General features: G+C 40.6%; 1 protein-coding gene across 3 annotated transcripts in view; it reads right to left on the bottom strand.

Moving 5' to 3' along the window:
• The window catches only part of MAD1L1 (mitotic arrest deficient 1 like 1), a 352,477-nt gene that overhangs the window by 330,182 nt on the left and 6,954 nt on the right, over positions 1–15,341 (bottom strand). For all 3 annotated transcript variants that reach the window (XM_051777190.1, XM_051777205.1, XM_051777198.1), the window contains exons 7-9: positions 14,591–14,721; positions 13,296–13,410; positions 12,683–12,744 (exon numbers count right to left, since the gene is read on the bottom strand). In XM_051777190.1, coding sequence (XP_051633150.1) covers positions 12,683–12,744; positions 13,296–13,410; positions 14,591–14,721 — 308 coding nt within the window. The remainder of the gene's footprint in view (positions 1–12,682; positions 12,745–13,295; positions 13,411–14,590; positions 14,722–15,341) is intronic.

Raw genomic sequence — 15,341 nt, 5'->3', positions numbered from 1 at the left:
TTAACTATCTAACTATAGTCAAAAGACACTGAGAAACAGCATGTTTATCTTTAGCAGCTGCCATAAGCCACAAAGACAGGAGTACACACATTTCCAAGACCTATGTCTACCCAATTAGAAAAAAAAAACTAATTCAGACCACTTTTTCACTCTTCCTCTCTACCAGCCTTGCAAATATATCAGTTATTACAAAGTGCCAATTGCATTTCCCCTTGCCAGCTACTTGCAGACAGGTGAGCCAATAGGTGTTGTGTGACCTTGACAAGTGGGCCAGCTCTCCAGAAGGCAGGTGATGTCTTTGCCAAAGTCACCCTGGAAACCATCAGGCCTAAATGAAAGGCTTGTCACAAAATAGGCTTGATGCCATCAACCTTGGCTGCTACATTTGCAGAAAACCACCTGAAGCCACAAAGCTTTATCCCTGGGAATACAAAGAGCACAGAGTCGGAAATGTTAGTTTCAAACACACTAGCAAAACTGAGGAAAACAAAATTCATAACTAGGTCAAAGCATCATCTCTGAAGGCAGGCAATAGCAGAGCTGTGAAGGAGCCCTGTCCAAGCTACTGATGAACAGCTGACTCCTCTAACTGAGGATACTGATACTGAACATATTCTCAGTCAAAGCCAGACACCCTAATACTATCCTCTGTAGAAAAGTTAGCAGGATTTCAAGCCATTACTGAAGAGCTTGATGTGTGTCACAGCAAGAGGATGATCGTTTCATTGAAACAGAAAATAAATCAACTTGGTCAGCAGGGAATAACTCAAGAAAATCCAGAATTTCATATTCCTTCCTACCCAAAAGATTGATCTTCCCTTTCACTACATTGTTCATTTCAGAGTATCTCTGGAAATGAATTTAAACACGTAATGAGAATTCAAAAGCAATTCCAACAGGAACAACTTGTGCCAGAAAATGGTTCCTGCAATAGTCGCCCATTACTCCCTGCAAAGAACTGCAGCAATTGTTAACTCTGCTAACAGGACAGTTGAGAATAATGCAGAGAAAAGGAGTCAGGAAGGATTGAGTCCAAGTGGTACTAGAAAAGGAGAGAAGAGATGCTCGAAATCTCAAGTAAATACATTTCTAGAAAAGCCAAAACTGTACCCACGTTGCAAGGTTAGGCTCTCTGACAGATCTGTCTCTGCTTAAAGCAAGAGGCAGCAAAAGTTGAGAGCAGCTTCACTGTGCAGAGGTTTCAAACACATCATTCAAAATGTATCATCCTCTTACAACAATGCCATTCTGCAAGACATGGTTTCATCAGAAAAAAACCACATTTTGCTGCCACATGATGACCAAAACACGGGCAGAACATTTATTTTAAAAAACAAGCTTTGCCAATGCACTCCCAGAATTTTACTTCAGGGAAGGGAGGGAAAGAAGGTTCCACACACCTCCACCTCTTAACTGCCTTGGCTTTGTGGAATAGTTGGCATGTTTTATCTCCTTTCTGCTGAGAAGGCCTGGCTGCATTTCCTGCAAGCTGTTCTAACCCCACTGAAAGCTTCAATTGAAAACGGAAGCCCTGAGCTCTTATTTCAGGTGTTCAGGTCAGCACTTTGAAAACAACCTCCAGACAGTGATTCTGAGTGGTCATTAAATACAGGGACCCACTCAGCCCTCAACACCTCCCACCTTTGCGTTCAAAATGGGAAACTTTCCAATTATCACAGGCCCAGTGCTCTTGCCAGCCTGATGCAGTGTCTGCCCTCCCTCAGGCAGCTCACTTCAGGTTGGTGTTTTTAGGTTAAGACAAAAAACACTTTTCATTTTGCCTCAAACAGAAAAAGGCATCGTTTATATAAACAGTGGCAATTTAGGAAGCTCACTTCTCTCTAATAACTTTACAACTTTGTTGAACATTGTTTGAAATAAGAAACATTATAGCTGAAAGCAAAACATTTTTCTATTTATCCTGTGCACATACCACGTAATAGCTCCAATCTGTGAGAGTTTTTACTTTTTAAAAGGGATGAAGGGCACCAACTAAAAATCTTTATGCTTATGTAAAATTCATACTGTTGAGAGTTAACAAACTTCCATTCTAAAAAAGTCTGCTTCAGGTCTTGCACATTAGTCTGGATTTTCCTATCTAGCCCAGGATCCCATTGACACAGGACCAGAGATGGATGAGTAAATAATCCAATCCACCATGCTAATTTCCATGCTATAAGTTATTTTAGAATACAAACAACACTTATGTAATCACAGTTAGTTCAAGAGAACCTTGAGGCACTTATCACATTAATCTTTTAACTCACTAACATTTCAAGTTCACTGTGCCCTTTAAGAAATGTTGGAAAACATTGTACAGTGTTTCTCTCCAAGCAGTGCATGGACAAAGGTATATTTACAAGCATATTCCCTCTAGTAAAGTAGCTGGTGAGGGAAGAGAATAGAGCCCAGGTAAACACGTGCTTTGGTCAAAAATATTCACTTGCAAAGAAGTCCCAAGGGAGGAAAGATTGGAATTTAAGGACAAAGCTTACATAATAATATCACAGGGCATGTAAGTAAGCTTGTCAGAACAGGAGCATTTAAACAATGCTAAAAAACTGAAGCAGTTTAATGTTCATACATTTCCAGTTTTCTCCCGCCCCTTGTTGCTGTTGTTATGCTGTAAAGTACAATTAAAACTGAAAATCAGACCCCTCCTGGCTGATCCACTGCAGAACTTCCTCCTGCACTAATGACAAAACAAAATCAGATGATTAAAGCAGCCCCCTCCCAGCTCCCATCAGAAGTACAAATCCATGTTCCAGGGTGAAGCACTGATGAGGTTAAGCACTAACCAGGAGTGAGTCACATTCAAAACATCATCAAGATAACCTGCACCAAACACACTCAGAAAAGCTTCTCAGATGATACAAATCATACTTTGGTCTTATCTGCACTGACAGATAAGCTCTTCTTAATAGTTCAGCGCATTTTTCAGCAAACTGCTTATTTCTCCACACAAAGGTCAGCTGCTCTCATGCCTCAGGTCCCTGGCCACAGTTGTTGTTCTGTTGTTCTGTGTGGGCAGGAAGATGGACATGGTCTAACTTTTACTCATTAACCCCCAAATTCCCCTTCCCCACCTCCAGTTTTCAGAACCCTGGTATTAAATAAAGCCTGCAATTCCAAACTAAAATGCACCATTCCCCTCTTCCTACTCATGTGCCCGTTCCCTTGCTTACAGATTGGCACATACACATTCACAGGAAAGTGGGACTCAAAAGGACCTTCTAGCTCAGGTCCTATCTAGTCCTTTGCTGTCATGAACTCGAGTCATCTCTTCCATAATCCTATGGAGCAGTAGTTTGGGTACTTTTAACTCCACTGAAAGTTGCATTCAGAACTTCAGTCTTCCTACAAGTTAGTACCTCCTTCTAGCTACATTCATGGCAGAGTTACAGTGACTTGATTTAAATGCCAATGCAAGTTTTAAGGAAAGTTGGTTCTTTTTCTCACTGGTATGGACTCCCCCCTTCCTTCTCCTCCCTTCTATCCATGTATCTCCTGGCAGCAATTTCATCTCCCACCAGACTCTGCCAGAGGCTGTTCCATTCAGCACTGGTTCAGTGGGCTCTCAGGCTCCTTCCAGCAACCCCATTCTGCATTCCCACTATCTTCCCCCACAGTGGGTGACCAGAACTCCCAGAAGCATCTGCCAGACCATCCATAGAGGACTTGAACACCTTCACCTCCATGGAAGTTTTTCTCCTGGTGCATCCTACGTGTGAGAAAGAACAGCCACCACTGCAAACAAGCACAAAGCCCTTCCAGTTCTTTCCACTGCCTGTGCTCCATTTTAGAAAAGATGTTTGCATTCAGCTCCCAATTCCATGGAGCACTGTGCCTTGTTTCCTTGAATTTTGTCCCACTTCTGCTCTCTAATCCTTAGGGTCACTCAGTTCTGCATATCCAGCTTTTGTGTATTTATGAATCCTCTGAACTTGGCATCATTAGCCAAGTTTTATCAGCGCACACCAAATTTTTGCACCAAAACCATTAATAGAAATACTAAATAAAGCAGATCCTGAGGCTAATCTTTGAGGAATTCCACTTATCCTTGCATTTTCCTTCCAACAATAGTAAATCTATCCCTGCTTAAACAATTCCTTATACATCCTACAATTCTATTAATTTCCTTCTTCTCCCACATGATTTATGCTTTCCCAAATGGTGCTCTTCTTTCAGTGAAGTTCAAATAAATAAGATTTACTGTGATTTATTCCATAAGATAATCAATTCTCTAGACAAAGAAAGTTGGTACATTAGTCTGGCACAATCCATCTTGGTATTTCTTGATCCAATGAAGAAGGGAGGTTCCCTGACCTGCAGCTAAAGGCCATGCCCAGGAGTACAAGGGAGTAGCCCATACAAGAGTTTGAATCCTTACATTTGCATTTTGGTTTGCTTCTGTTCAGAGAAGACCTGTCCATTTTGAGAAAGGTTTTGAAAAAGCATTACTATGCTAAAACAAAATCCTCTCCAATAAGTATGTACAGGATGTACAATTTTGTTTAAAAGTTTCCTTGCAAACCCAAAACTTTGGGGCTAAATGAGGTATAATACACTGAGCATCTAAGGGAGAGGGGAGGCAGAGCACATTGACAGCCCCAGCAGAAAATTTAGAGCTGAAATACTGAAAGATGCTAAAATGGAAGTGGAAAGGTAAAATTAAAAATGAGCTGGAGATTATAGTGGTTATTGGTTTTGTGGAAATGATCAAATGAGAGGCTGAATAAAAATCAAGCACAAGCATTTGAGCTGTCTGACAGGAGCAAACCATCCCCTTGCTGATTAGTCTCTGCTATTTAAATGATAATTTCACTTTAAGGCAAACAGGGCTGCTTAATGCAAGGAAAGTGGCTCGTTATAAAAGTGTCTGTATTTTTGAAAGCTTCTCCTTCACAGCAGAGTGAGCACCGAAGTTCAAGCCATTTACACATAACATGGGTCACTACATGCTGGAAGGAAACAAGTAACTTCTACCCAACTGTTTTCCAACAGTGTTTCAAACTATACTTGCAGGAAATATGGCAGCAACTCAAAATGAAGTGTCTGACTGGCAAGTCCCCCGTGGCAAATGAATCACTTGCTATGCAGTAGACAACACCAGCACACATTTCTAAACCCTCCTGATCCTCGTGGAAAAAGAGCCTTGAGTTTACTGGTTTGGGGAATGCACCTTATATTCAAGTTAGGGTAATGCTCTATATTCCAATAAAAAGAGTCAATGGAAAAAGAAGAGATAATTTTCATTAAAAAAAAATGGTCTATTGGCATTCTCACTTCCAAAATAAAGTTCTTATAACCCTAGTAAGAAAGGTCTGTCTTTTCTTTGATGTCATTATTCTCCACCAAACTCCTGTAGTCAAACTACTGAAGTTCCTCAAATATTCCTCCACCAAAGAAGATGGACAGTGTGCTAAGCTATTGTTCAACACTATTTTCTGTCTCCAGAATTATGGATCTGTGATCCTGGGAAGACAATCTCTTGAACTGTTCCCAGAGCTTTGAAATGCAAAGCAAGGACAGAGATATTTTTGATCTGAGCTTGCTTACTGCTTGCTCTGATTCTCTGATTATACATTACAGCCTCAGTCTGCCCTGTTGTCAGGTGCTCATCCCTTATGTTTTACACCCTTCCTATCTCTCCTTTAGCCTCCAGACTTATTAACTCTGATGTATTCAAACGGAAATAAAAGGCATTAATGGCAAAGGAGAAAGAACACTAATAATTTTTGAACATCAGAGATAAGTACAGCATTTTTTAGAGAAAATTAATATCAGATAGGAAAATATGGTAGGAAGTTTTGCCCAGCATTTCATTGAGGAACTGTCAGACACAGACCTGCAATATTTTAAGGTATCTATGAAAAGAGGCCCAGATGGTTGCCATAATAAAATTAAGTGGATCAACCCCATGAGAATGGGAGAAGACTAAACTCTGGTTAAAGCACAGATTTGACACCACACTTCCAAACATCATATTTAAATGCATTATTCCCAACACCCAAATGAGGCCTGAAATCTGCATCTGACTACTCTGAAGCCTGGAGCTTCAGAATTTGAGATTACAAAGGAGCATTTTCTCCCTACCAGGCATGATACACATTCTGTCAAGGAAAGCTAAAACCCAGGGCAGCGTGGAAAGTGAAGAATAATGTACATTTTAAAATAAGATAACAGAATGAAGAACAGAAGAGCTTAGAGCAATATTCCAGCATATGCTGCACGTCACATTCAATAGGTGACAGCTTCCTCCAAGACTTCTCCATGTAAAGAACAGTGGCTTTGGCACGTACAATTAGTGCAAGACAACCACAAATAGTTTTCTCTTTAAACTTGTACCTCACTCTCTCTAAAGCCAAAGATCCCCTTTGGAACTGTTCAGGTACTTCTCCCTCAAGAAGATTTTAAATGCTACTAAGGCAGTGCTTTCATCTTTCACACCTAAGTCCTACAAACACTGAGCACTAACCTTTATTTCTGTACAAACAATGATTACCCTCATCATCCCTTCCAAACCTGGCTGCTCGTTGACATGTCCCCTTCCCCACTTTGGAACCACACAGGTATTTATGCACCTACAGAGGAAACCTGATGAAGGAAGGGAAGGCTGTTTCCCATTCTAGATTGCTTTTTTGCTCTGCAGGGCCACCTCTTTCAGCTGCAGAGCTCACAGACCACAAGGTACCATTTCTCAAACCTTCAGCTTCAGTGGAATGCAAACACTAAAATGCAATACTGTGCTTATAGAGGACAAGAGCAGATAATCTGTCCATGAGGTAGGCTGACACCTCATAACTATGAAAGTTTCTCTAATAAGCATAGTGCTTTTTTTGGTGTTGTTTTGGTTTTTGTTGTTTGATGTGGAGTTTTTAAATTAATGTTTCCCCCTGCATAGTTTATATCTCCCTATTGGGTACCCTGGGAATTCCCACTGTGAGGAGACAGTTTGTTTTACACTGGGAATCTTGTAAACAGCAGTCATGCAATTTTCAGTCTGTTCACAGATCATAAATTACAACTAGTTATAAAAAACTTAAACATACAACATGAAATTTCCATATCCTCATACTATGCTAATCCTAATTTTATCCTCCCATTAGGGACACAGTTCTAAGGCTGGGGGCCACCAGTAGCCAACTCAAACAAACCCAACCCCTAACTGCCCCCTACAAAAGAAATTAGCACTTCAGGTCAGTGGTACAGAGGGCAGCCAGCATTAAATGCTTTTAATTAGATTGATTTCTTGCTTGGTGACAAAAGACCACAGGGTTACAATAGGCTATCCAGTAAAAATACTTGCTCCACTATGGAGAGATCATGCCAGAATTACAGCATTACTGGAACTAGCAACAGTAACCCCCAGTCTTGTCTTGATTGGTTGCTGTTAATTAAGTATCCAGAATAACATGAGTAATTCAAATTATTTCAACATGCACTGCTTTGTATATCTGTCAACAGATTTTTTTTTTAAACCAGTAACCACTTACTCATAATGGACATTCAGAGAAAGAGAAATTACTACCTTGTGAGAAAGAAAAAGATTATGAGCTTCATTCACTACTGCAAAGATATTCAATGCCTTGTATGGAAGAGAGCACACAGTAGCTAAGCATAGTTAATCAAGATTCAAAAAGGAAAGTAGAGAACTCCAATATTCTCCCTTCTCTTCTATTCACTGAAAAAAAAAGAGAACTAATCCACCACTAAATGCAGAATCAAGAAATCCAATTCCCTTTTCCCACCCTCTCTCCTCCCTTCCCCCAACTCCAAAAGCAGAATGTGCATAGAAGGACTTCCCGTACTGAGTGTAGCACCTGGGTAATTATGAATTACAACTGTGCAAACCACTGTACTAAATAGAGATGCCTGCCACTTAATTAAACCCTTTCTTAGAGAGGAAATGCATGCACATTCACACTATCTCCTTCTCTTAATTGGTCTCAGACATTGCAGGAAGTTATCCCCAAGATTTGTCAGCCAGCCAACCCACAGATGTTTGAGAAAGAAAACCAGGTCAGCATTAACAGGTTCACTTCTTCTGCTCGAGGCACAGGTCAGCAGATCAGTGTCTGCTGTCTGCAGCTGGCAGGCTCCACCTCGGGAAAATGGTCCTGAAGCACTGGCCTGAATTCCTGTCAAACGTGCACTTCTCTTCCCAGGCCTGGAGGGCGAGCACACCAAACAGCCATGGCAGCTTAATGTGATACCGTGGCTGCAGCCAGCTGGATCGACCCTGCAAACTGAAGGACACTACAGGTACTCTCCAAACCTGGGCTTCACTAAACTCAGAGTCCCTCCAGATGAGCCTCACACCATCAGCACCAGGGGGCCAAGACCTGCCCTACAACAGAACCACAGTGAGATGCGACTCAAGAACATCCAAGCCTGTGACTGGAGTCTCAGAGCTCCACAGAAGAGTCCAAGCACACTTCTCTCTGATATATCAACCTCATCTCATTTCCTTCCTGTATTCCACAGCCCCTTCAGAAAACGATATCTGATCTCTCCACTGTGCCCCTGTCATGGAAAAAACTGAAATGATTCTGAGGAGTACTGTGAACAAAAGCTTTTGCTTTATCCCACACACAGACATCAGTCCTGAGCTGACAGCACTACTGGCAATAGAAAACGGTGCTCCAAAAAGTAAAGACCCAGTTAAGGAGGTCATGATCAATATATGTGATCATTGATATAAAATAATTCTGCTGTGTTTACAAAGATCTTTGAGCCAGCAGGTGAATATGTAAAATCTTCATATAGCCACTACTTCCGATTGAAGAAAAAAAAAAAAAAACAACAAACAAACAAAACCCCACCAAATAAACCCCACTTCATACATTACTATTTATTCTACCAAAAAAGAAAAAAAAGCTTGGACTAAAACTCCTCTGAAGCTGTTGTCTGTGGCCCACCTGTCAGCCTTCACCAATTTGTGCAGCTTTTCAGCCAAATTTCAACCTTTCAAAACTTGCAATCTTCTGCCACTTTCGGAAAAACACAGACAAATTTAGCATTAAACCTTGTAAGCTGCTATCAATGACTATCAGTACATTCAGTATCTGAGTTACTGCCTCATCTTTAACCCATACCTGAAGCACATCTTTTACATCACTCTGAACTCCAGGCTGTATCTGTTTATGGGTAGCAAAATCACCTGACTAATTCATTAGAGGACAAAAGCAACATCAACCAAACACAGACAAACAGCAGCAAAACAGGCTTATCTAGATTAATAGCTCATAGAACAAGAACCCTCATTTTTTATTTGGGCATATTCTACATGCTGCAGAGGGGAAGGTTGGAACAACAACAGTGCTGCTCCAAGAATGGAATTCCAAGGCTTGGGGTGGGGAGAAAAGAACCAGGCTGTGAAAAACTCCTATTAAACAAGATAAAAATGAAGACTATGGGGTGTGAGTACGAACAGAGTTGGTTAGAAAAATACTTTATTCTGTATTCCATCAGACAAATCAGCACAAATCTTTTTCATACCAAGTTACAATCCTGAGTACCGGGCAAGGAGACAGCGACTGCGTATGTGTAGCATTAAACAGATTTTAAAAGTTCTGACAGGAGCAATTAGCGGTTTTCCCCCAGGCTAGCTGCCCCGCTGATGGATTCCCACCAGGATGAGGTTCCCAGGCTGGAGCAGGATCCCGTTTGCTCCCGCAGCAGGAGAAAGGGTGCCATCTCCTGGGTGCTTTTGCGCACTGTCACCCAAATAAAGCCGCCGCCACCTCTCACCCAAAACCTTCCTGAAATACTTTTCTGATAAATTACGTGATGTTTAACGGCAGTCAAGGAATTATCTGGAAAAATATCTCTAAGCTGCTAGTCCAACTCTGAATATACAACCGAGTCTGCCACAATTAACACAGTTTGTCAGTGCAAACAACTCAACTACACAAATACTGGATTTTGAAGAAATACAAACTATATCAGGACATCCTGGAGAGAGAGAGAGAGAGAGAGAGTAGAAGAAGCTTGTTTTCTTGACACAGCCCTTTCTTAATAACAAATTCCTATAAGAACCATACATAAATATCCTTCTCTAGGGCAGTAAACTCCAAAATAAATTAAACTTTCTACTCGCAGAGTGAGAATTTCAACATTTTGTGGTTTTTTTCCCTTTACAGTTGAAACCAATCCTACAGCTGGAATATCAAGCCAGAGCAACACATGACAAATGCATGAAAATCCCTGGCAGCATAGCAGTAACGTACAAAAAAGTCCTACATCCACAATAAAACCCAGAGCCAACTATACTGCAAAGTAGGCAATAAGAAGTTCAAGAAATCAAAAGTAATTGAACACAAATAGATTATATAGATTTATAGTGTGTACACATGAACCACATATATAGCTATGATGTGTACTATTTTATTATCTGGCTATTGTGCAGCTTACAGGGATATTATGCTCTAGAGCTAGAGCTGTCTTTGTTTCCACTGTTTATGAGAGAGAAAAGCCCAGGAGCTTACAAGTGGAATCCAGAACTAGCAAACATAAGATTAGCCAGAGTAAACTGTTAATGAACTTGTTTTCCCCCCACAAGGTGAAGCATTATAAACACTTAGTTAGCTCTTTCATTGTCACCAAAAAGAGACCAGTACTAAAAACAGTAGGATTACCACTACACTCCCAAAAGCTGCACCTCCTTCCCAAGTATTATTACATAAAATTACACTGGAAGGGCTGATTGTAAGCCAATCTGACAAAAAGCCTGCTGGGAGCAGGCAATCAGTGAACAGAAACCACTGAGAGCAGACACTGAACAAGCCCTGTGGAAGTGCTGAAGGGAATGAAAAATCATCCTCTCCTACACCACCACACGCTGCTTGCACTCCCCTTACATCCTCTGTACCAATGAAGAACCTGATAAGAAAAGATGAGAAATCCTAATGCCTTCCCTTTTTCCTTGCTTATCTAGTTATTAGCAAACAGCACATTGCTCCAGCTCTTTGGGACAGTCAGCCAACTTGTTCTTATTTTTTTCTCCTACTATGAGATGGGCAATTAACTCTTCTCAAACTTTCACCAACAGCATTCTCCAGGAACCAACTAGGACAATGATCTCCCATCATCTTCATCTTCCTGACTGAAAATTAACATAATTCATGCTGTAAGAAGTCAGAGCAACAACAAAAAAAAGAAAGACAAGAAAAAAAAAAAAACAATGAGGGAGGCAGGGGGGAATCATCCAGTCCCACTTGCTCCAATTGCACACAAAAGGTGATTTTTCTCAAGAGCAATTCCCCTTTCTGTATGAGAAGGAGACATTAATAGCACTAAACAATATGGCCCAATCAGAAACCTAACACTTCACAGGGAATATTCTGATTTTAAATGAAGGAGTTATTAGACTTCAACAGGCAGAATCACTTGGTTCCATTTCTCTCCCAGTGTGAAATTACCTCGTTAAACCTTTAACAGCTTGAGGTAAGTAAAAAGCTTTTACTCCAATGTCTGATAGGGAAGTTTTGTGAAAAGGATTCCTAGAATTTCTGTCCATAGGAGATTTAGCACAATTCCATTTTCATCTAGATGTATGTGCCCCTCAGCAGATGCAGGAGATAACCTCAAGCATGCTACTTGCCAGCCTGCCTCTGGAAGAGGTTCATTGTCCTCATTAAACAGAAAACACTGAGAAAGTTAAGGAGACTTTCCCAAGTTGGAACACAAGTACTTTTTACATGAAGCAACACTGTGCCCAAACCACATGTGCATATCCAAACAATCCCAGCACTGTGAAGACATTGCTCTGCTGTTGGATACATGTAATGAGTAGAATAAAGAGGCAAGTGGCAAAAGGAGGTTCTGCTGTACAACTTTCAGCTCTGAGCCAACATGAAAGGTGATCTGTGCTATGGTGCTCATGTCAAGACACTTGTTTACAGAGCAGCATCTCTGCTTTCAGTGTAATAACAATGTAAATATTTAGAGAAAATAGAGCAGTGTTAAAACATGGCACACAAAAGCTTCCTAGCAACTCAGAAAACTTTCTGCAATGGAAGGAAATGATCAGAAGATGCACCATTTCCAGTCTGTCTTTATACCACATACACAACAGAGACCTTAAAAAGTCTGTTTCAGTGCTCCAGATGTCAGGAGGAGCTGTTATCTACCAGTGCACAGACCAGCTGGTGTTACAAACACCACTGGGGAGCGGGGTTTGACAAAATAACTAAATTAACAACAGTTCTTCAGCTGTTTTAGGGAAGAAAAGTCACAACAGGATCTAGCAGCTTTTTTTGATAAGCTGATTTGATATCCAGATGTCAAAGGAAACATATTCACAACAATTTGTCACAGGAAAGATACATTCTCTTCTCTGGACGTATCCTAAAATTCTTAGAGATTCACCTACTAAGCAAGCAGAATCTCCAACTAAACTGAATGCAACTATAGCCAAAAAGTTCAAAGAACTCAAAACTGAAGCATGGCCTTAGAGACACTGATCAAGCTGACTTGGTGAGAAACATTTGTTAGTTCCCAAAGATACTTTAAACAGTGTATATCTTACTTTCCTCCCATATATAACAAAAAGTACTGGAAGAGCTTACACATGAAGAAGAGACAGCAAGAAAGCATGACCAACACACTTCAGAGATCTGAAGATTAGGAGGAAAGTGGTTTAAAAGTCTTACCTCCCTCCAAAGCTGTGAAAACATACCTGATATTTAAGCCAGTGCTCTGGTCCAGTTTCTCCCAGCTTTGTAATTTTGCCAGAAGTTTCTAAAGCAAAGATGAAAAGTAGAGTTAGACACAGATGAATGTTCTAGTAGCTGATTTTCCAGAGTTTTCTCAGATGCCTCCATTCAAAGTCAGTGTCATTCCTTCTTCTGTGGATTTCATGGTCTTATCTAGCACTTTGTCATTCATCTGAGACTCCATTCTGGCCCCACAGCACTTGTGGTGATCAAAGTGGGCATCGAGGTTCTCACCATACACCTGTTCAATACCACCATGTCTGGGCAGAGCCTGACATCATAAAAAGCCTTTCCAGCAGAAGAAATGTGAAAGAGGCCAAAGAAGACACTATGATGAGATTGTTCTTTACACGAAATTTCCAGCTGAACAACAGAAGTCCTTTTGCCTTTTACACCTTCATTGCCAGAACTCCCCTCACGCTGACTTCTCAGTTTGGGAACGCCTGCTTTGAGCCCATTAATTAAAAGAGACATCACATCTCAACTAACACAACACAGGAAGAGCCTAAAAGTCAGGACAGGCAGTAAAGGAAACCCCCTATTCTGTTCCTCCACCCAGTGTTTCCAGCTCCTCACCTCATTTTCCAGTTCCACAGTCACCAGCTGCGCTTGGACCTTCTCATAGCGCTCCAGTTTTCTTTGGAGACCTTCTACCTCCTCTTTCAGCAAGCCATTGTTTTCTTTCATTTCCCTGTGGTGAAGAGAAAGACAACTATTAAAAAAGCAATGCAACCCAATTCCCTCCCACAAACTTCCAGATACACACAGAATGACCAGGGAATCGTGACATTGTACAAACACAGACATTCAACGTTTCACTTCTACAACCTTCACTGCAAAACCACTGCTCCAAAAAAACCTGAAGTTTTATTGAATTTATTTTTGTCTACTCTAAATACCATCCTAGTTAAGCCCAAACAACCTGAAGTTTTGTATCTGCTTTACTATTTGACAAAATAAGAAGACTCCCAACTCCCCTGCTCAGTCCAGCTGGATGCAGGGCTGGAACACAGCAAGCACTACAGACCTGGATTTTGAGCAAGCATTGAGATTGCTTGGTTTTACTTTAATAGAGGTGTGCAAGGGTGAAATAAAACCATTTAACAACAAATGACCTTTAATCTGTTGATATGTTTCTGTGCACAAAAAACAAGCATGAGAAAATTCCAAGATAAACAATTCAAAATGACAATGAAACAACTACAAGACCAAAACCAAGGAAAACTACATAATTTTGAAAAAGAAAAAGCTGGTAGGACAACTTGTGTAATTTTAAAAAAAAAATAAAATAAACCACACACAAAACATTTTTAGGCAAGTTATTTCATAGTACATTTAATTTAATTTTTCAAATCAATTGCTACTTCAGAAATCCAGAAAGCCTACTCTACACCAAGGGCTATATCAGAGTACTTTAGAAACTCAAACAAAACACTTCCTAAACATTATGCTGGAACAACAGGCCTTTAAAACAGTGGCAACAATAGCTAAGCAAAACCAGTTATTAAAGCAATGTTCAGCTGTCTCTTTTCTCTACAGGGAATTCTTTCCCAAAGCTGTATGGAGTTCATCACTACCTTTAAACATTGAATTTTGTTCTAACAAACAGAAATCACCACCCAGAACAATCAATACACATTCTGTGAGGCTCTTCTGTTCAAGAAGATTCCTCAGATCTTGTCAAATCCTCTCAAAGAGTAACCATCACAACGCTGCTCAGTTCATATGCATTATTTATAGGAAATATTTAAACTTCCTCCTAAACTTTCCATGTGGAGGCACAGTAGAGGGATTTGAAAGTGCACATCGTGCAGCTGTAGCAAGTACAGAAGAACACAAGATAACCCTCAACAACTGAACCTTTCCTTCACCTGAAGTAGGCGTTTTCCTCCCTGAGTTGGCGCAATTCCCGCTCCATTTTTGGGAAACGAGCCAGTTCTGCCTTCATGTTCTTGACAATTAGAGCATCATGTTCCTGCTGGGAGAACTTCTGCTCCAGATCCTAGAAAACGTGGGATGACAAGAGGACATCAGTGATTAAGCTGAAACTTGTAAGAACTATTTCTGCATTGTACTTTTTAAGCTCAAATCAAGGACTTGAATGAAGTTGGAAGGGAACTCAGTAGGAACATCTGCTCCAATTCACTGCTCAAAGCAGCCCAGGTGTTACACCTGCTTACCCTAAGTTCAGAACAAAAACACCCTCTGCTAATCATTAAAAAGACCTTTTCCTACCCACTTAACCAAATCTGTGATTTTCTTATCCTCTGTCCCTTCATCAGTGAACTGCATATAGAGGCACTGAATGGCCTGAAAGAATTAGGAACAAGAAGAAACACAGATGTGCATTTTAGTGCTATGTTGCTTTTTTTTTTACCACTAAAAAAAAAAAAAAAAGGTTTATTCAGAGCTGTATTGCAGGGTGATATCCTGTTTTCCATCCTTTCATTTCAGTGGAGGGAGTCTCCTCTTGCTGACAATGGTCTGGCTTCACCAGAGGCAATGCCACTGTCAGCACCTGCTCAAACCAAAGTAACTCTCCACAACTGTGCCAGAAAGACAAGTGAAAAACATACAATCCCACCAACCTACATGCTAATTTGGAAGGACATAAAGCATCTC

Source organism: Manacus candei, unplaced genomic scaffold (assembly GCF_025592945.1).
Source record: "Manacus candei isolate 608988 ecotype Guabito, Panama unplaced genomic scaffold, ASM2559294v1 h1tg000002l, whole genome shotgun sequence".
Classification (NCBI taxonomy): domain Eukaryota; kingdom Metazoa; phylum Chordata; class Aves; order Passeriformes; family Pipridae; genus Manacus; species Manacus candei.
The sequence above is the reverse complement of the archived record's forward strand: the minus strand, read 5'-3'. Positions and strand labels throughout refer to the sequence as shown.